Source organism: Oryx dammah, unplaced genomic scaffold, assembly GCF_014754425.2.
Source record: "Oryx dammah isolate SB20612 unplaced genomic scaffold, SCBI_Odam_1.1 HiC_scaffold_19, whole genome shotgun sequence".
Taxonomy (NCBI): domain Eukaryota; kingdom Metazoa; phylum Chordata; class Mammalia; order Artiodactyla; family Bovidae; genus Oryx; species Oryx dammah.
This window is the reverse complement of record NW_024070203.1, coordinates 16,893,428-16,914,661: the sequence shown is the minus strand read 5'-3', so window position 1 is coordinate 16,914,661 and position 21,234 is coordinate 16,893,428. Positions and strand designations below refer to the sequence as shown.

The window sequence follows — 21,234 nt, the reverse complement described above, 5'->3', positions numbered from 1 at the left end:
ACTTTCTAAGTGCAACCCACGGAATCTACAGTTTGGTAGATAAATACTCACCTTGGTTCCCATAGGTCCTGGTAATCCAGGTGGGCCACGAAGTCCCTGGGAAAACAAATGGAACAAAGACGATCATGGAACCACGAATGAGCATCTACCCATCTACCCTGTGCTCTGGGGACACACAGGATGGGGCCATCTCCACAATCTGCTGTGTGCAAAGCAAAACCACCTGGTTTTGAGACACAGGACCCCTGGGTGTGAATTCTGACTCTATCACCTACCAGTTCTGCATGACCTCGAGCAAACCCCTCAGGTCTCTCTTAGTTTGCTTTCTTATTTAAGATCCTTTTTTTTTTTTTGGTTTTTAGGTAGTGAAATGTCATTTTATTAATTTTTATTTTATATTGGAGTATACTTGTGCTGTTTTTGAGGTGTACAACAACGTTGTATACATTGAGGCATACAATGTTGTGTTGCTTTGAGATGTACAACGAAGTGACTCAGTTATATATACACATATGTGCTGTGTGCTCAGTCGTGTCCCACTCTTTGTGACCCCACGGACTGTAGCCCACCAGGCTCCTCTGTCCATGGCATTTTCCAGGCAAGAGTACTGGAGTAGGGTACCATTTCCTTTCCAGGGGCTCTTCCCGACCCAGGGACCAAGCTGCCTCTTGTGCCTCCGGTGCTGGCAGGAGGATTACACATACATACACCTACTCTTTTCCAGATTTTCCCATCTAGGTGATTACAGAGTATTGAGCAGAGTTTGCTGGGTTTGGAGGTCCTTGTTGACTGCCTGTTTTATAGTAGTATGTATACGTTAATCCCAGCCTCCTAACTTATCCCTCCCTACAAGATCCTTATTTTACAGATTCTCTCAAATAAGGTCAAGGCCAGGTGTCAGGTTTCATAGTAGGGGCTCTTCTGATCCCAAAGTCTGGTCTCTTTCTTACTTACCACTTTCTGTCCAGGACACACTAAAATGTTTCTAAGTCCCCATGCACATAACACCCTCATGAACTTACACATACAGCTCATCCGTCTGCAACATCCACTCTGTGCTATTCCATCTAAAACATAATTCCTTCCAATTTTCACTTTTTGCATAGATGCCACCTCCTGTGTGAGGCCTCCCCAGCTTACACAGAACAGGATGGCCAAGCTATGCTCATCGAACTGCTTGGCTGTCTTGCGAGCATCTCAACAGCACAGGCTCTAACCCGTGTCTGCGTCCTCGGAGTCTGACCCACAGCCAGCAGTCCACACAGGACCCTGTGCCGCGCTGGCCTGATGTGGGCAGGAGCCAGCTGCTGCCCCCATACAAGACCCCTTTCCCAGCCCAGCTGCTTTCTTGCAAAGTTTGACAGTGGAGCCTTTTTTCCTTTTCTAATCCCAACCTGGTCGTTACAGTCACCGAAGCCCCTGACACTTACCGGGTCTCCATCTTTCCCTCTTCCGAGGGGCCCGGGAGGCCCGGGGGAACCAGGATCGCCCCTGGGGCCGGCTGGCCCTGGGCTCCCTTCTTCTCCCGCTGCTCCCTGGAAAGACAAGTAGACAGTGTCCGAGATCAACAAGATGCAGAAAGTAAGGTTTTTAATGGACAATCAATCTAAAGGGAGGGCTTCCCTTGCGGCTCGGTGGTCATGAAACTGCCTGCCAATGCAGGAGCAAAGGGTTCAATCCCTGGGTCAAGAAGATCCCCTAGAGTAGGAAATAGCAACCCACTCCAGCATCCTTGCTTGGAAAATTCCATGGACAGAGGAGCCTGGCAAGGTGCGTGGGGTTGCAAAAGAGTCAGACGTGACTTAGTGACTAAACCACCACCGCCACCTGAAAGGGGTGGGTGGGCTTCCTGGTGAGGCCCTGCTTCAGAAAGCCCACCCCTTCTGAAGGCACAGAGGACAAGCTGTGTAATGTGACCCCCAAATTCATATGCCCTTAACCCTGGCACTTCAATGTAGAAATAGGGTCTCTGCAGGTGTAATTAGTTAAGAGGTGCTGATACTGGAGTAGCACAGAGCCTAACCCAGAAAGAACTGCTGTCCTCACGAGAAAGGGACATCTGGACCCAGGCCTGTGTAGAGGGCAGTCCACGCGAAGACACGGAGAGAAGACAGCCGTCAATAACCCAGCGAGCGGGGCCTGGAAGACATCCTTCCCTCACAGCCCTGAGGAGGAACCAGCCCGTCTGACACCTTGATTTAGGACTTCCTGACATGGTGAATGGTGACACAGCACGTTTCTGTGGTTTAAGGCACCCAGTTTGTGACGCTCTCGTTACAGCGGCCTTAGCAAACTATACAGCATGGAACGTGGGCACGAGAAGGACACTAGTAGTTTTCTGGTCCAACCTTCCGCCCGCGGCAGGAAGCCATCAGGTGTGCCTCTTCCAGGCAGCCCTCCCATTTTTGCTTGGACTCCTTTGAGAGCACAGAGTTCACCACCTCCCCAGGCAGTTTTTATCTCCTTATTGGGCAGTTCCATTAGACTGTGTCTTTATACTCAGCCGAGACAGTCCTCTCTGAAATCTTCCAGAGGTTTGACTTCAAACGTGGGGCTATGCAGACAAAATCCAATTCTTCGTCACAAGACAGGCCTTCAGTGATGTGAGCATCACTTGGGGATCCAAAGTGCGGACAGAGAGAGGAAGCCAGGATCTGATGAGGGAGGGAGCGGGGCTTGGAGTTTGCGCCCCGTTTCTGACCACAAGCCAGGAGCCCCGTGCAGCCCCAGCTGTGGAATGCTGCGGGGACCACGTGGGCCACAGGAAGTCCCTTTCCGGGCAGGGCTCTCTTGGACCTAAGCTGCAACCTGAACCAGACATTCCTGATGCAGAAGTGAGGGGAGGTACCATGTCCCACGGAGGACAAAGCAAAGGATGGAGAGGAACTCTCTCCAGGCACAGGGCAGGATCAGCTTCTGCAGGTCTCAGGTCACCCACTGGACAGGCAGAGAGAAGAGCAGGTCCTGCTGTCAGGGACTTTACCACTTTGTACGGCACGGAGGGGTAGTCCCCTTGCAAACGCATTCTTCTGCTCATCAGAGCAGAGGTGTCTGGCTCCCTCTAGAGGCTGAGTGAGCCAACTGCTGTTGCTGTTTAGTCACTAGTGAAAGAGAAAGTCGCTCAGTCCTGTCTGACTCTTTGCAACCCCATGGACAGTATAGGCCATGGAATTCTCCAGGCCAGAATACTGGAGTGGGTAGCCTTGCCCTCCTCCAGGGGATCTTCCCTAGCCAGGGATCGAACCCAGGTCTCCCACATTGCAGGCGGATTCTTTACCAGCTGAGCCACAGGGGAAGCCCTAAGTTGTGTCTTTTTAAGTCATGACTCTGAGCGACCCCATGGACTGTAGCCCACCAGGCTCCTCTGTCCATGGGATTCTCCAGGCAAGAATACGCGAGTGGGTTGCCATTTACTCCTTCGGGGCATCCTCCTGAACCAGGGATCGAAATCGAGTCTCCTACCTGGGAAGCCCCAGACATTCTCATGTTTGCTCAACTAGTCCTCAACATTCCCTTCTAACCAACCCTCTTCTAAGCTCCTTCTAATTTGTCAGGGTCCGTGTGTCCCAGAATAGAGGCCCATCCTTTGCACGTGGTAATAATCAAAGCAAAACAGATGGGCCAGATTTCTTTTTTTCCTCCCTCACTTAAGGAGATTTTCCACAGGCTGGTCGATCATTTTTCTTCATAGCAAATCACTTCTTCTCCGAGGGATGCATTTAAAAACAGCCTTCCCATCAAAATGTAAAAGTTTGCATCTATTCCTGTTACAACGTTTTGCCAAAATAGAAAAGATAAAATGGTCACACCTTCCAAAGGTCCCAGGTGAAGTGGACCCGAAGGAATTTGCATTACTAAGTTCAGAGACAGGAGAGCTGGGTAGAAGTTGGCTGCGGAGGACGCATCAGGAGTTGGGGTGGGGTGAGGAGGGGCACTGGGATTTCTGTCTCTGGATGAGGAGCCTCTGCTGGGGGCTCGGGACAGCAAGCCCCTCTCCCCTCACCACCTGCTCTCTGCCGCACGTCAGGGCCTCAGCTCCTCCTCGCCATCTGTGCGGCCCTGCACTCCGTGTGGGCTCAGTGCGAGCTGGAGACCCGGGCTCCTCAGCCCTGACACTGCCGATGCTCGTGGCGGACGGTCTGCACTGAGAAGGGGCGCCGTCCTGTGGGTGTTCAGAATCCCCGTCTCCACCCACAAGATGCCAGAAGTCGGAGTAAACATGGGAGACATGTACTAGGATGCGAGGTCAGGACATGTCACCTGGGATTCCAAAAAGCCGGGGAGCCTTCCCCTCTGCCCTCGGGGAATTGGTGTTTTGGGGGAGGACACCGTGTCTCTCTGCTTCCTAATGAATAAGGCTTTTCTCATAGGCTGGGAAGGTTTAATTGCACATGTGATAGTGTGGGGTGGCTATGCTGGAGCACTGAATTCAGAGAAAGGGGGGCTTGGGAGGCAGACAGACCAGTTCTGCGGCTCAGCAGCCACGGAACGCAGGACACAGAGCTTCAGTCTACACCTCTGTCAGGCGGGGCCCCATCTGACCCTGCGTCTGTGGCGAGGGTTAGAGGAGCCGACTGCAGAAGAGCCCTCGGCCTCCCGGGTCCTGAAACGGGTCTGAGCGGAGTGGGCTCCTTTCCTGCCTCTTAAAAGCTGAGAACCGCTGCGGAGGATGGAGACCACACTGAGTCTTACCTTCTCACCACGCTCCCCATCTTTCCCAGGGGGGCCTCTGGAGCCCGGGGGACCCTAGGGAAAGAAAGGTGATTGACAAGGTCAAGTTCAAGAGGGCCCAGGGCACTCAGAGAAGAGCGATGGGCCCCCTCCAGTCAGAGGCTCCCGACTCGTTCTCCACCCCTGACTTCTTCCTCCTCCGCCGCCCTCCCACCGCCTCCCTGTCTCCTGGGACTGCCACGCTTCCTCGCACATTGGAGCTCTAACCACACGGCCCTGCTTCCCAATGGCCTGCCCACTGTGGGCTGTGGCTCTCAGACGGCAGGCAGGGCGTGGCGCAGAGGGGGCCTCGGGGAGGAGAGGGTGACCCAAGTGCACAGCCTTGGCATCGGTGACCTGCCCGTGTCGTGAGCGCCCCCCAGAGGCTGACTTTTCGAGGCAAGGCTCAGGGCAGGCGTCCCGCGGACGCACCAGCAGGGACATCAGAAAGAGGACGGGCGGGTAGGGACACGTTCACGCGGCTGCAGCTCTGTCCTGCTGGGGGCTCCGGGGTCCAACGGCAGACACGCACCCGGAGCGGCTCCCCCATGGGTGAAGGAGGTGGGCCATTTACACACCTGTCGGCCAGGGCTGCTGCTGCTGCTACTACTGGCCACGTGCCGTGTGGCTGGACCATAAGGTCTCTTAGGCCAGAGAAAACCCTGGGCCAAGGGGTGCAGGACTGGCTCTGGGAAGAGTGCACTGACACTGCGGGGGAGGGTGGTGCCAGCCAGGAACTCGCGGTTTCCACGGCAACCACTGACCACGTGATGCAGTCTCCCTGTGCCTCAGTCTCCTCCTGAGTAAAAGGGGGCCACTTCTGACACTCACCTCCCAGGGTCGTGAGGAGTCAGTGAGTGTGAAGGACTTACAACAGTGCCTGGCACACAGCTACACCCACCATCTGTTCTCTATGCTGCTGTGATTATCAACAAAAAAGATGGTGATGGAACAGGACTGGACTCAGCCTATCTGAGGAGCACAGTGCTCTGATGTCCTTCGCTGCATGCCACTGGGTGTTGTGTTCCACAACTGAGATAGAAATCAGTGTCCAGGGTGGCTCTTAACGGTGGTCCACAAGCAGACCCCAGGGCCCCCACGGGGTGGCCGCCTCTGCAGGTCAAGTGCAGTGGGGCACGAAGGTGAGCCTACACAGCCCACATGCTCCAGGCTGAAGATGAAAAAGCTGAGGTCTCAGGAGGCCCCCAGAGAGGCCTGGCAGCCAGTGAGCTGTGGCTAGGACCCAGCAACCCGACAGTCAGGGCATCTGCCGTTCCTCAGGTTTATCCTGCTTCCTCCAGGGCCAGCTGTGACGCTGATCCAGCATCGGCACTACTCACAGCTTTCTGACCACAACAATTTCCTTCATCACCGGAGATCTCCTGAGTTACCGAGAACCTCAGGTTGTAGCTGTGTAGGTATCTTTGGTGGGGCCTCAATTTCTCCATCTGTGAAATGGGAGCAGGGATGCCTATGCCCCGAGTTCTGTAGTGCAGGATACATGAGTTAACCAGGGGGATGGACATCGTGGATCCACAACCAGTGCTGGTGTCCCTGCCCTCCCCACCCACCCCAGTTACTCACCACACTTCCTGGGGGGCCGCTGGGGCCAGGGGGCCCTACAAGTCCAGGAGCTCCCTATAGAGAGGCAGAAGATGGTCAGAAAGCCAAGGAATTGATTACAAGCAGCTCCCCCAGTCTTTCTCCAAACTTGCCTCCTGTTCAACTCTCCCTGATTTGCCCAAAATGCTTCTAGATAACATTCCCTCCATAGGAAGGATGACCCTCCTTGTCCAGGAGGGTCAGGAGGGTCCAAGCCTCAAAGGAGGTGGATTCCAGCACAGAGAGGGGCAACAGGAGGCCAGGAGGACTCTGGGACGATCCTAAGGCCACAGCACAGAGGTGGCAGAGAAGGAGGAGTGGGTGTTGAGGGGAGGGCAGAGGAGAAGGTCAGGTGCTGTCAAGCACATATCTCAGGTGGGGTGTGGGCTCTAGCTTCAGAGCATGGGGGAATGGAAACCCTGAAAATGGAACAAAATCGGCAGATCTGCGCTATGGAGACACGTGCTCTGGGACAATGTAAGTTGACTGTAAGGGTGTGAACAAGCTTTGGAGACGAGAGAGAGGATCCGGTGAGGTGGGTGGACAGGAGCCGGCGCCCTGGGCCCGGCCAGCCCTCCAGTGTGGACGGCACCTTCCCAGCCCCGTCCGCACACTCAATGGGGAGCTGGGCACCAGGGGCAGGGGTCGGCCCAGCCCCCTCCCGTGGGCCCGCGAGGCAGGTGGCCAGGAAGGACTCACGGGGCTCCCGGCTGCTCCAGGGGTTCCCTGGGCGCCTTCTTGTCCCTTGGCACCCTGCACGGAAAACAGAAAGAAGTGAGACGCCTCCTGCAATGCTGGCCTCAGCCCCACGCAGCGACATGGGGCACCTTTGTCATCAGAGTCAGGCGACCCAAACGCAAAGGACAGGATTCCCTAGCGATTCAGAGACAAAGATTCCGCCTGCCAGTGCAGGAGATGCAGGTTGGATCTCTGGGTCGGGACAATCCCCTGGAGAAGGAAATGGCAACCCATGCCAGTATTCTTGCCTGGAGAATCCCATGGACAGAGGAGCCTGGTGGGCTATAATCCATGGGGTCACAGAGTTGGACACAATGGAGAGACTAAAGCACCACGACCAAACTGAAAGGATGGGGAGCAGGTTTACAGGTGCGGAGATCACAGGTCCGGGCTCCCTAAACTTCTTCAGTCTTCACTTCCCCCCAGGACACAGGCAGCAGCCTCTACCCTTTATCTTGACATATACAAGGCGCAGAGGGATGGGCCTGCCCAGGTGCACACAGGCAGCTGGGGGCCCCTGGGATCTGAGCTTGGACAGGCCACGCAGAGCACGCAAAACACTGCCCAGCACAGAGCCAGTTAAGCAGCCAATCAAAATACAATCAAAATGCCAACACACTCTAGGTGTCCTTTAAATTGGCATTGGAGATTTCCTGCATTTGAAAAGCCTCCAAGAGCCAGGACCACCTGGATTTTAAGAGTTGTCGGGGAGGGAGGGTGCAGCAGGTTACCAGCTCTCCTAAACCCACACTTCAGGGACACAGAAATGACCTCCTGGGCTCCAGGGGTTGCGTTTTGGGGTTTTCTGGGAGACCCTCTCTCCCCAGGCCCTGGACTGTCCTAGCAGCGCCTGTTGTGGCGCCCCCTGGTGGACACTCCTAGAATGACAGGGTGGAGGGGCCGGCGAGGGGCAGAAGAGCTAGCGCGAATTTCTGCTCTGGGAGCCAACGGAGGACAGAGGGCTCTTACCGGTGGTCCAGTGGGTCCCCGAGGCCCCAGTTCTCCAGGATGACCTGGCAACCCCTGCAATGAAACCACCCATCAGTGGACGAGGTCACACCCTTGCTCTGGGGAGGCATGAACACAGGCAACAGGAAGGGATTGAGATCCACACAGAGGAGGGAGGAGGAAGGAGCTACATTCAGCTCAGCAAGGCTCCTGCGTGCCGTTCAGACAGGCCCTTAGGTGTCCAGTCTCAGGAAAGCAGATGCACAGGGTGAGGGGTCCGGGGCAGGGTGTGGGGCAGGAATGAGGGATAGCGGTGTGGGCAGGGGTGAGGGGAGGGGTGAGGGGCGGGGTGAGAGGCAGGGGTGCGGGGCAGGGGTGAGGGGCGGGGTGAAGGGAGGGGTGAGGGGAAGGGTGAGGGGCGGGGTGAGAGGCAGGGCAGGGGTGAGGGGCGGGGTGAAGGGAGGGGTGCAGGGCAAGGGTGCGGGGAAAGGGTGCAGGAGGGGTGCTGGGCGCAGAGCAGAGAGTACTCACCGGCTCCCCAGGTGCACCAGGATCGCCTTTCTCTCCCCTGGGCCCTGGTTCTCCCTATTGGCAGAGAAGCAGAGTAAGGCAGCTGCGCCTGGCCCACCCAGGTCAGCCGCGCAGACCTTCTGGGCCTGTGCAGGCACCTTGCGCTGGAGGAGAAGCCGGCACCACCCTGTGCAGTTTCCACGCTGCTTTCTCCACCCAGGACCTTGCCCCCGAGGCTCCTGCCCGCCCCCAACCGCCCAAGCCCATCCCTGATCCCTGAGTTAGCATCCCCATGGCCTGGGCTGGGGCCCCGCTCCCCCTGCACCAGCCATTGATGGAATGTGCATGCTCCACCCCAGAGAGCCGGGGTTCAGTGAGGATGCCCTAACAATGAGGCTTTCAACAGAGGCAAGCTCCTTCCTCCTTCCAGAATCTCCATTTCCCACCAGCTCAGAAGAACACACTCTGGCTCCATTCATCAGACAATATCCTTATCTCTAGCTTGCTTTCCCCCTAGAAAATTTCCCAAGGCGAGAATTTGCAAAAGCATTTTGTCTGGTCCTCAAGTCACTGGAGACAGGATCTGTAAAGATGGAAGGGCTGACGGGATGGACTTGGGGGACACAGAGGGAAGGAGCGAATCTGCTTTCTGCCAGCGGGGGAAGGGACTGTGGGTTCAGGTCAGGAGAGGGATCCTGAGGCTCTCAGACAAGATGCTCAAGGCGTTTCTCCCCGGGGCCTGAGATCCAGGAGCAGACTTCACCATGGGGGTGCTCAGCAGGCCCCCATCAACAGCTGCTGAATGCTGAATGCGGGTGCCTGCTTCTCCTCCACCGCCCCCTGCTGGTGATGCCTGCCCAGGAGATGCCCGCTCTGGGCTCAGCAACTGCAGGGCACTAGCCAGGCCTCCTGGAACCCTCTGCAGGCGCAGGGGGTGGGTCAGCCTGCTCTTCCAGGGAGCAGCTTCTGAACCAGTTACAAAGCCCCTATAAGCTCTCAGCTGTACTATCTCCCAGCCTGAGACAGCCTGTCCCTCCATCCTCCAGACAAGGAACAGGTTCCTGCTCCTCTCTGACATCAGACCCGCACGCCGGCTAACAGCCCCTGCTCTGCTCCCCACTGTCATCCCCACGCTGCCTCTGCTCCCCCGACATCCCCAGGAGGCTTCTTGTTCCGCAACAGGAGTTGGGGTTCTCCTTCCAGCCCTCCTCCCCTTTCTAGTCGCCTTCTTAATTATGCTGCAAACCTTATGCATACGTGCATGCTAAGTTGCTTCAGTCGTGTCTGACTCTTTGCGACCCTGTGGACTATAGCCCACCAGGCTCCTCTGTCCAAGGGACCTGGCTGCCTCTCCAAATCTCCAGCCCCCACTGTGTGCAGGGACTGGAAGGCAGACCACTGAGGTGAGCAGGGAGAAATCAGAACAACGGCTTCCAAAATCATCAATACAAACACGGTTACCATGGCAACGAGGCAGCCCCAGAGGGATTCATGCAGTAACCCCCCAATGAATCTTTTTCTCCCATGGACACAATTTCCTTGCTTTGCATCTCCAAGTGGCTTCCTGGTTTCCGCAGAGCTCAGGCCCTGCAGGATGGTGTCTCCCTCACCAGGATTCAAAGGGGAGGCTGGGCAGACCTCTGGCCCCTCAGTCCCTTCCCGTGGGAACACCTCGGACATCATCTTCTACGGATGGAGCGATTCCTTTACAGAGAGGCAGGATGTGTAGATTTGCCGCAAGCTTTAGGGACTCAAGGTGGGCAAAAGGGAGGAGTCCCAGAGGATGAAGGGCTGAGGCATCGTGTAGGGGGATATGGTTGTGGAAGAGGGAGGCAGCAGGCCAGTGTGACGGAGCCTTGAACCTCGGCACTGGTGGGGACAGTGGTTCGGCCAGGGCCTTACGGCCAACAGCTACATCCCGATTCCTGACTCCAGGAAGGCCCTGTGCAAGGCGCTTCGCTCCTCGAGCCTCAGGCCACCATCTGTGAGCTGGGCACAGGGCCGGTCAGAGCAATGCCTGCCCTGTGCCCACCACATTCAAGGCTCTCCTGCTCTGTTCCTCTGAGCCTTTCCTTGGAGAGAGAAGACGCAGCCGGAGCCCCGCCTGCTCTCCCCTCAGCATCCTCGGACACTCCTGCGGTCCCCTGCCTCCTCCCACCACCAGGGACGGCACCCCTGCCCTCTCTTCCTCCCCATTCCTCCTCCAAAGCAGCTCAAAGTCCTCCCTCTCCTTCCATGATGATTTTGGCACTCAGTCTTTCTCTCTGCTCCGTTCTTTTCCATCACATCCAGGATCTCTTTAGCTTCTCAAGTTGTAGTTACTTAATAGCGGCGATGTGGAGATGGGTCGTCTCCTAAGCCTCTTGGCCGCTGCACGTGGTGCAGCAGGTCAAGTCCTAACCACAGGAGAACCACGTCCCCAAGAGCGAAGCAACAACGGAGGCGAGCTTGGTGATGTCAGAGACCCTGAACACACTCGTTTTCACAGAAGCCCCTCTAGAAAGAGGAGGGAAAGGCTCCTGGAGGCTGTGGCCACGCTGAATGTCCTTTTCCATCACGCGCTTCCGTCTTCAGAAAGAGCCACACGCTCTCCCGCCGGCCATCTCCCCAAGCAGGCTCAGTCCCCACCAGCCCCTGAAAGGCTCCTCTCAGACTTGGTCCCCAAGACCCCCAGGCCAGCCCCCTCTGCCCTTTCACCTTCTGCCGCTCACAGGGCTCTGTCTTGCTTGGAACAACCGGCCACCATGTGCAGTGAGGGGGTCACTTTACCCAAAGAGAGGGGTGGCCTTTGCCCTCAGCTACTGGGAGGACCCCTCCTGGGCCCTGACCCGGGAGGTCCCATCTGCCCCTGGAGCTGGTCCCTCGCCCAGCCCGCTCCCCGCTGGCTGCCAGGACAAGGTCGGGAATCCAGAGGCCTGACAGTGGCTGGCAGGTCAGGGCCCCGCCCCCCAGAGCACCCAGGGGCATCGCGAACCAGGCCGGGGGGCACCGGGCAGCCACAAGGCGCCGCCGCTACTTACGGGCATTCTCGGGTGTGGTGTGAACAGGGTGGTCTGCAAAGGAGACAGCAGAAACGAGACAGACGTGAGTGGACAGCAGCAACCTGCCTCAGACAGACTTACCGGTGGAGAATGCAGCCTCAGGGGCTCCTTGATAAGGATGATTTCGACAGAATCACACATTCCTTTTAAAGCCCCTGCCCTCCGTATGAGGCCATCCCCTGCCTCAGCTACTAACTGACCAATCCCTACATGCCCAGACAAGGGCAGTTACTGGAGAGCCATGGTCGTCTCCCTTCCTGCCCTCCCACCCCGAAACTGATTAAAGCACAGAATACCAAGGCTGGAAAGAAACATTCAAGAGGAAAAAAAAAAAAAACATGCAAACCGTGCTCACATATTTATACAGCCTTTTTTTCCCTTTTAATTTAGTGTGTATTATGTACCAGAAACTACACGATGTCCTTTACATATTTCAGTCAATTTTCACTACAAGTGTACAAGACACAGCTCCGTATAATATTTTTTTTTCCTTAACAGATGAGAAGATGGAGTCTTTTTCACACTAAATAACATGTTTAAGATCACAATGCTGGTGAGCAACATAGCTGGGACTCAAACCCACTCTTTTCTTCTGGCTCCAAAGCCCCTGCTCTTTACTCACACCTGAACCCCAACTCACAATGCCCACCCTGGGACCTGCAGAGGGTGGAGGTGTGAGTCACGGGTGTATACCCACGTTGCAGTCTCACCCTGGACATACTGCTTCCTGCCTCTGACCTCATCCCCAAGGGCAGCAGGTGGGCATGGGCACCCCACGTCTAGCCAGCGTTCTGACCAGCGGTAACCATGCTGCCGAATAAACTAAAGCACAAGGTGGTTCTTACAGAAGCTCATGCACTTTCTGGATCACGAGTCCCAGGGATGGGTCTGGCTATGAGCAGACTCCCTTAAAAAGATGTTTATAACTACCTGGTTGATGTGCAGGAGAAAGGATTAGAAGCAGAGTAACTTACAGCGCCAGGTAATCCAGGGGCCCCCGGTGGGCCCACTTCACCCTAGATGAAGAAATGGAAACAGCAGTAAAGAATCCACCTGCCAATCCAGGAGATGTAAGAGACGCGGGTTTGATCCCTGGGTAGGGAAGATCCTCTGGAGGAGGGCATGTGTCCTTGCCTGGAGAATCCCATGGACAGAGGAGCCTGCCGGGCTACAGCCCATGGGGTCACAAAGAGTCAGACACGACTGAGCACACTCACACAGTCCTGCTTATCCTAGGATACTTTTCCTAAGAAGACAGACTCACCCCGTCTGCCTCTACTGCAATTGATAGATATATAGATCCAAGCTATAAAATATTTCAAACATCCCAGAACTCTGCTCTGAGAAACACCTATGCGGCCACGTGTAGCTGTAGGTCGTTTATACCACTCTATACTACTCCATGATGCACACGGAGACAAAGTGACCCGTCATCCATCCTTCCTGACAACACTGATGTGATTTCCCACCTGCTGAGACAGCGCCCCCACACTCTGTCCTGGAGCCAAAGCTTGAGCCTCCTGAGAGGCTCCTCTGGACCCTGCCCTCTCCCGAGGGCTCAGGCCCATCCTTCTCAGTGGCGTGAGAGGTGAGCGTTACATTCCTCTGAATGCGATAGGCTTGGGAGTCGACTCACCTGAGCTTGAAACCTAACTCTACCACTGTATACATTATTTTACTTCTGCTGGCGTGTTTTCCTCTGTGCAAAATAATGACAACGGTACACACAGCTCACAAGTGTCCTCTGGGGACTAAGTGAGACCTTCAGCCAGAGGAAATTGTTATTCCATTTGCCTCAAGGAAAGGTGGTCACTGGGCTGCTCCATCAGGAGGAACAGTCCCCAAAGCCCTTCATTCCATGTGAGTCACGATGGTGTTGGGACATGGATATCTCTGCCCACGCGTGTCCTAGCAGCCCAAGATCCACAAGTGGTTATTAGTGGACAAATGAATGAAGCAAGCTGACTGAGAGATGGGCTAGGCTTCTCTTATTAATAGTGACAACAATAAGATGATAATGAAAAGTAGTTACATGATAAACCATAATGGAAAAGAATATTTTTAAAAATGTCTACAAGTGTGTAACTGAGTTACTCTGCTGTACAGCAGATTGGCACCACACTGTAAATTACAATTTTTTTTTAAAGTGGTAACATTGTTTTCTATGCTTGTTTCTACAGTTATACAGGATTTAATCCCAGGTTTCAGCTCACTTTGCTACGTGCGTTAATTCCCTTCATCACCACCAAAATGCCTGAAACAGAGATGCTTCATGTGTACGCCCATTCCATGGATGAGCAAACTGAAGCTCAGCCACACTCAGGCCCTTGCCCAAAGTCACACAGACAGCAGCTGGTGCAGCCTGGTGGTAAACTCTGAGCCCAAGCCCTTAACTACTGCAAGGCATTCCCCTGACCGTGTTGCAGAAGCTTCAGAGACAATACAGCACCTTTTCTAGTGCCGAGTTCCAGAACCAGTCTCACCCAGACCATCCAAGGTCAGTGTTTCCCAGTGCAAAGCACATGCGATCAAGCTCTGTCTGTCGTGTCTGACTCTGCCACCCCGTGGACTGTAGCCCACCAGGCTCCTCTGTCCATGGGATTCTCCAGGCAAGGACACTGGAGTGGGCTGCCATGCCCTCCTCCAGGGGATCTTCCTGACCCAGTAACTGAACCCATGTCTTCAGCATTGGCACGCGGGTTCCTTACCATTAGCATGACAGTGCAAGGTATGAACAGACATAGACAAGAAGAGAGTTGGAGGAGAGATGTGTCTCCAACCTCGAGGGCCTCAAGACCACCTTTCTGGAAGAGCCTCACCTGCCCTCAACACTGTGGGGTGAACACAGCACCATGAGCTGGCGGGGCAGAGCCCAGGAGCTCTCTGACTTGGGGAAAGATGCTCGCCTAGAGAAGAGTCTCTGAGCTCTGGAGTCAATGGGCCTGGCGGGGGCTCCCATCCCTGCTTCTCTGCAGTTTAAGTGTCTCAGCCCCAGTTGACACAGGGGTGTTATCTCCCTCCTCTCAGAGATGCCCTGGGGTCAAACACTCTCATTGCAGGGTAGGAAGGAGGTGGATCAGACCACTGAGGAAGGGACACCCAGGCACGGCCAGCAGGGGGCAATGTTGCTTCAATGTCATTTTTTTTTTTCAAACCCAGAATTGTCTATGATGACATATTTCTCTAGAGGCAAAGTAAAGCAGGCCAGATTCTTCAGAATCTTGAATGCGACTCTGCCGTGGCCCTGGCAATTCTGCCAAAGCAATAAAAGGGGCTTAATGGCCTCGCCGAGTCCTCTGCATCTTAGAAATGAGTTTCTCAAATAGAAATTGCTTTTCTGAGAAGTCCGGGAGAGCGGCGGGCCTGAACGGCTTATCCACTAAAGCCCTTTCCATTGCAGGATCTCTATTTATAGAGCAGGTCTGTTCAGAACAAAGACCTTGGCCCTCAGCATGGGAGCAGGGATGGGGGGTGCTGAGCAGGATGGTGGGCAGAAAAGCGGAACACAGGAGGGTGCGGAGCTCAAACTGGGAGAGCCAGGTGGCCCTCTGGGCAGCAGAGGAGGGATCACAGGGCCCCGCTGGGCATGTGAGGCTGCCCAGGTTCCCCCGGGCCAGGCCAGTGTGCCATGTGGACCCGCTCGGAGCCTGGACGCTGGGCCTGGACTGCGGTCAGGTCTCGACTCCCACCGCCCTCCATCCACACAGCCCCGGGCCGGCAGCCTGGCCCTTCCATGCCTCAATCTCCTCATCTATAAATGGGGGGGTGTCGCTGATAATCTAGCCCACATCCGGAGTCACCACGTGTGCCGTGCTCGCCATGACAACCCTGACCTGTGGTGGGTCCCACCTCCCTAGCTGCTGGTTCTTAGAGGCCCACGGTTCTCAGGCTCTACCACTTTATACGAGAGACTCAGGCATCCACGGATTTTAGTTATCCGCAGGGTTCCTGGAACCAACTGCCCACGGATGCCAGCCTATACAGGCAGCTCTGCTTTGGGGCCAGCAAGGGAGACACTGGGATCAGAGGGGACGCCCAGGACCACAGCGGGGAGAGCCAGGACTGCCACCCAGGCCACCGCTGCACCTTCAAGCACGGCACTCCCTCCCCGTGAACGACAGACGGGTGGTTGTGCGACACGTGGCACCAACGCCCCGGACCAGGGCAGCGGCTCCTACCTTTGCACCTTGGTCGCCTTTCAGTCCTGGAAGCCCCAGGGCCCCTTTCTCTCCCTACAGAGAAAAGATAAAAACCAGGAGACATTAGAACGCGACTGAGTGCAACGGCTGCCTCTTCCAGGCGAGAGCAAGGGCGGACCCTGGGCAAAATACGGTTTTGTCTCCCCAGCCTGCCCTGCCACGGTGAGGACCGAGTTCAAGGGACATCCTGTCGATTGTGTGAAGGGGCGAGTGCTCCATTTGGCACCTGACAGCTGACGCCCCCGATCGTTCCCACAAATTTCATCTGAAGCTACTCCACCCACCCTTCCAGATGGACCCCTTGGCCCCCGTCCCTTCGTTCCAGCGCGTGGCCCATGGTGGCCTGGTCCCCTGCCTTTCCTCTTCCTAGACGCTGGGAAAATGCTCCGACCCCAGCCCGGGTCAGCCCGTTGCCGAGCGCGCAAACCAGGGCCGGGGGCGCTCTCCTCGGGCGCGGCGCGTGGCCTCACCTGGTCGCCTTTCTCTCCCCTCGCACCGGGGAGTCCCGGGAAGCCTGGGAGCCCGGCCTCTCCCTGTGGAAAGAACGCAGCGCCGTGATCAGTGGGCTCTCAGGAGGGAGGCTGCCCCAGACCTCTGCAGGAGCAGGACAACATTGAAACGAAGCAGTGGGGAGAAGGGGATCCTAGACGGAGCTCCAGGGCAGCCCCAGGCACGGGCCCAGTCTGCAGCCCCTCGCCCGGGAGCCCTTACTCCCCTCTCCTGTTGTCTGACCCCTCATCCCTCTGGGTCAGCCACGACGTCACCTCCGGGCCACCTCTCCTGACACTCCCCGAGCCTGAGTGAGGGGCCTCCTGGGACCCCTTCGGTCACCTGCGTGACACCACTCGCTGCACCTGCTCAAATGCTCTTGGCTGACGGTGGTGACCCTGGTGCCCAGTACAGCAAGGGAGGCACAGGACGTGCTGACGGTTGCGGGGTAAAGAGATGAAGGCACACAGGCGTGTTGCGAGCTCCAGGGAGACACGCGATACAGGCGCAGCGGATACCCACAAACGAACGTATCAGATGAACAAACGACCAAGTGAATGAGTGAACAGACCTTTTCTCCAGGTCGGCCAGCCAGGCCCTGCTCCCCAGCTTCACCCTGAAGACAGAATAACAGACACCCCGTCACTCACCACTCACGTTTGCAGAGATGGCTGTTATTCCCAGGTGGTCCCGCAGACTCGGAGCACGTGGCACCCACACCCTCAACGCTCACACAGCAGCACGGGCACTGAAGCCCCGGGTGCCGAGCGTTTCTGGAGGCAGGCTTCCACACTCCCCCGCGTGGTCTGTGCACACACGCCCAGTCGTGTCCAGCTCTTTATGACCCCATGGACTGTCGCCCGCCAGGCTCCTCTGTCCGTGGGGCTCTCCAGGCAAGAATGCTGGAGGGGGTTGTCATTCCCTCCTGCAGAGGATCTTCCCCACCCAGGGACTGAACCCGGGTCTCCTGCGTCTCCAGCATCGGTCGGCAGATTCCTCACCACTAGTGCCACCCGGGAAGCCCCATGCTGGCTCGACCTTCCCTCCAAAGAAACAGTTTCTCGAGTTGCCCTGATGGGAGTTTACACAGGTTGGATCCAGTGACTCTGACTCTAAACACAGTTTAGAACCACAGGGAGCTCTGGGGCTGCCCTGACTCTGAGCTCTGCTACCTTTCAGGGGGAACTCAGACCCCAGGCTGGGTCCAGTGGTGGAGAAGCTGTTGATGAACTTGTCCGAGCTGACCAAGCGGCCCGCAGTTGTTCAGACTCCTTGGTAAAACACAGGCAGCTGGGGGTGGAGGAACTCATGGGCAGGAGAGAGGTCCATTTCCCCTCCCCTGGTGCGTTGCTATAAAGGCCAGTCTCGGGTAAAATGCTGCTTAAACATCCAAACTATATTACGTTGGAAAGCAAGCCCTCAGCAGGGCTACGCAGCTTCCGGTGGTGTGGATGAAGTCGTGTCCTCTGGCATCAGGTTTCTGACCAGCGTTTCCTGGTCCTGCTGAAGTCGGGGGGCAGGGGGTACAGGACCAGAGGGGCCCACTCTCTGACCCCACCCAGCTGCTACGCTCAGCAGGTCCCTGTAAGTCACTGAGGCAAAGAGGCCTGTGGTGGGAGGAGCAGGGAGGGACTGCAATTTCTAACCAGCCACGTGTCTTCAGAAACACTAACTTCTTGAATGCCAGTTTCTAACATCATTATGCATGGACACATAGTCAGTCACTTCAGTCATGTCTTGACTCTTTGCGACCCCATGGACTTTAGCCCCCCAAGCTCCTCTTTCCAGGGGATTCTCCCGGCAAGAATACTGGCATGGGTTGCCATTCCCTTTCCCAGGGGGTCTTCCCAACCCAGGGACCAAACCCAGGTCTCCTGTATTGCAGGGAGATTCCTTACTGTCTGAGCCACCAGGGAAGCTAAGTATGGTCCTTATTAAAATCTTTATGTAGATTTCCAAAAGGAAATTTGGTTTTCTGTTAAGTGGACACATGAATGAATGAATGAGCGGTTATGCAAACACATAAAGGTTTTCCCTGCAGCTATGCCAGACACCAGTGGTAGTGAAGTCTATACCACATGTTGAGAGAGACAGAAAGAAAAAAAAAGAAAGTAAAGAAACTAAAAGCACTGTTTAGCATGAAGCACACATTTTTATCCTGCAGTTCTGGTGCCACTAGGGCCACTGGTGTCTGAGTCGGTGCATATAGAAATTCTAGATGCGCTCCACTTCTCCCATCAATCCCCAGTGTTCAAAAGCACAATTAGTAACAGCTGCTCTTACTGGATCTGTGCAAACACTTGCTACACAAATTGTCACTTTAAATCTGCTAGGACAGGACAACCTTTACAGTTGGAAAGGCGCTGGGTGGGGGGTGGTGCTGAGGTTGGGTAGCAAGCATTTTGAAGGCCTCCTGAAGTGCCTCTGGAATCCATGCTGTGAATCCTAAGCCAGAGCATGACCCACGAAGGGCTGAGCGGCTCCTGGAATCCTCAACATGAGCCCAAGAGGGTGATGGACCTACTCATCCCGCAGCCGGTCTGTTCCGAGTGGACTTGAGACCCGTCGTCCAGGATGCATCCACGACCTTCTTCAGAGATACTTATCTTACGAGGTATGATGTCAAAATAAAGCAACAGACCTCCTGCCATGTCTCCTTCGCAGCTACAAAGTATGTTCTAAAAGCAATGTAACTGCAGAAATTCACAGTTTCCAACTTCCTAGAGAAAATTTTTAAATGCACTACACTTCCCTAGAAATCGTACAAAAATGGCAGATGAGCTGTAGTTACGGACCTCTCTGAAACTTTCAGTCACTGGGGGCAAGCATAAATACTGAACACGTAGATGGAAAGACTAAAGACAACCCCGAGGGCACCTCAAATTCACCCCAATGCTTCTGATCCATCGACTTCACCTATACAAGGAACTTGATGGGAACAGGTTCTTCTGAAGACTGTTGAATCGAATGTGGGAATTTATACACTGTAAGCTCAGAAGGATGAGCCAACTCACACATGTGAGGAAACACAGCCCAAACAGGTCTGGCTGACCCCACAAATCCCCCATAAAATCCAAGGAGGACTTGAGGAAACACAGCTCACAGGTCTGGCTGAGTCCATAAAATCCTAGCAGTCAAAAATGAAAATTAATAGTGACTTATGCAAATGCTTTAAGTTATTTCTGGAAGATGACAGAATTTCAGCCAATCAATCAAAAACAGGAACACGGCCTTTGGTGTTTAAAAGACCATGTGATTTACCCCAGAGCAATGGAGGGACAAAACACAGCCAGTTACACATCATTACATTTCAATCACAGATATTTTTTAAAAACAGGAATGTTGAATCTTAAAAGATGGAGGCGCTGTGCTTGCAAATGACAGTGAGCTGGCTCGCAGAGCCCTAAGGAATCTGGGGTGCAGGGGCCCCTAGCGGATGCTTTCCACAGGGAGTCCATCGCGCATCCTGGAGAGGGCAGGCACGTGGTAACCCATGTGTGTTCTGCTCCATTTTAATTTGGTCTAAATTGTGGCTCAGCTGGTAAAGAACCTGCCTGCAACGAGGGAGACCTGAGTTTGATCCTCAGGTTGGGAACATCCCCTGGAGAAGGGAAAAGCTACCCACTCCAGCATTCTGGTCTAGAGAATTCCAAGGGCTGTATCATCCATGGAATCACAAAAAGTCAAACACAACTGAGCGACTTTCACTAAAGAATGATCACTTCTTGAAAAAGCAAGGCCACAGGGAACCGAGGGTCCAGGGATTTGCCCATCACCCTTCACTGGCCAGCGAGATGACCCGGGTCCTGCCTCCCAGGACAACAGGGTCACCACTGGGCCAAGTCCAGGCCATACGTGTGCCCTTTCTGGGCGGATAGTTATCAGTCGGCCACGAGTGAGCCCTTACTGAGTGCCTGCAGGTGCCTGCTGTGGGCTGGGGCTGGAGGGCAGTCACCAAGAGCCAGTCACAGCTCTTAACTAGCTCTTACCCTAACACAGTGTGAGGGAGAGGGCCCCCGCATGAGTGTCTGGACACAGGCCCCTCTAGAAGCACAGGCGCCTGCAAATGCATACACCATGCATGCACACACACACACACACACACACACACCCTCCTCTCACACACACAAAACACACTGCATAAACACACACACCATACAGACCCACACACCATGCACACACACACACACAAAACACACTGCATAAACACACACACCATACAGACCCACACACCATGTAGACACACACACACACTGCATACACACACACACACCATACAGACCCACACACCATGTACACACACACAGCACACACACACCTCACATAAACACACATACATGACATACAGACCCACACACCATGTACACACACATACACACCCCTCACATACACAGACACACACACACACTGCATACACACATACACGACAGACACACACACCATGTACACGAACACATACACACACCTCACATAGACACACATACACTGCAGACACACACACACGACATACAGACCCACACACCATGTACACACACACATACATACCCCTCACATACACACAGACACACACACGCATACACACACACACCATACAGACCCACACACCATGTACACACACATACACACCCCTCACATACACACACACACACACTGCATACACACATACATGACAGACACACACACCATGTACACACCCACATACATACCCTCACATACACACAGACACACACACGACATACAGACCCACACACCATGTACACACACATACACACCCCTCACATACAGACACACACACACACTGCATACACACATACACAACAGACACACACACACTGCATACACACAGACACACACACCATGTACACGCACATACACACCCCTCACATACACACACAGACACTGCAGACACACACACACGACATACAGACACACATCATACACACACACAACATACAGATGCACACACCATGTACACACACACACCCCTCACATACACA

General features: G+C 54.9%; 1 protein-coding gene across 1 annotated transcript in view; it reads right to left on the bottom strand.

Annotated features, from left to right (window-relative positions):
* COL22A1 (collagen type XXII alpha 1 chain) overlaps window positions 1-21,234 on the bottom strand; it is a 203,161-nt gene that overhangs the window by 78,281 nt on the left and 103,646 nt on the right. Inside the window, exons 27-38 of the mRNA XM_040261747.1 lie at window positions 16,809-16,853; window positions 16,219-16,281; window positions 15,728-15,781; window positions 12,524-12,565; window positions 11,529-11,561; window positions 8,530-8,583; window positions 8,020-8,073; window positions 7,012-7,065; window positions 6,295-6,348; window positions 4,693-4,746; window positions 1,431-1,535; window positions 52-96 (exon numbers count right to left, since the gene is read on the bottom strand). Coding sequence (XP_040117681.1) covers window positions 52-96; window positions 1,431-1,535; window positions 4,693-4,746; window positions 6,295-6,348; window positions 7,012-7,065; window positions 8,020-8,073; window positions 8,530-8,583; window positions 11,529-11,561; window positions 12,524-12,565; window positions 15,728-15,781; window positions 16,219-16,281; window positions 16,809-16,853 — 657 coding nt within the window. The remainder of the gene's footprint in view (window positions 1-51; window positions 97-1,430; window positions 1,536-4,692; window positions 4,747-6,294; window positions 6,349-7,011; window positions 7,066-8,019; window positions 8,074-8,529; window positions 8,584-11,528; window positions 11,562-12,523; window positions 12,566-15,727; window positions 15,782-16,218; window positions 16,282-16,808; window positions 16,854-21,234) is intronic.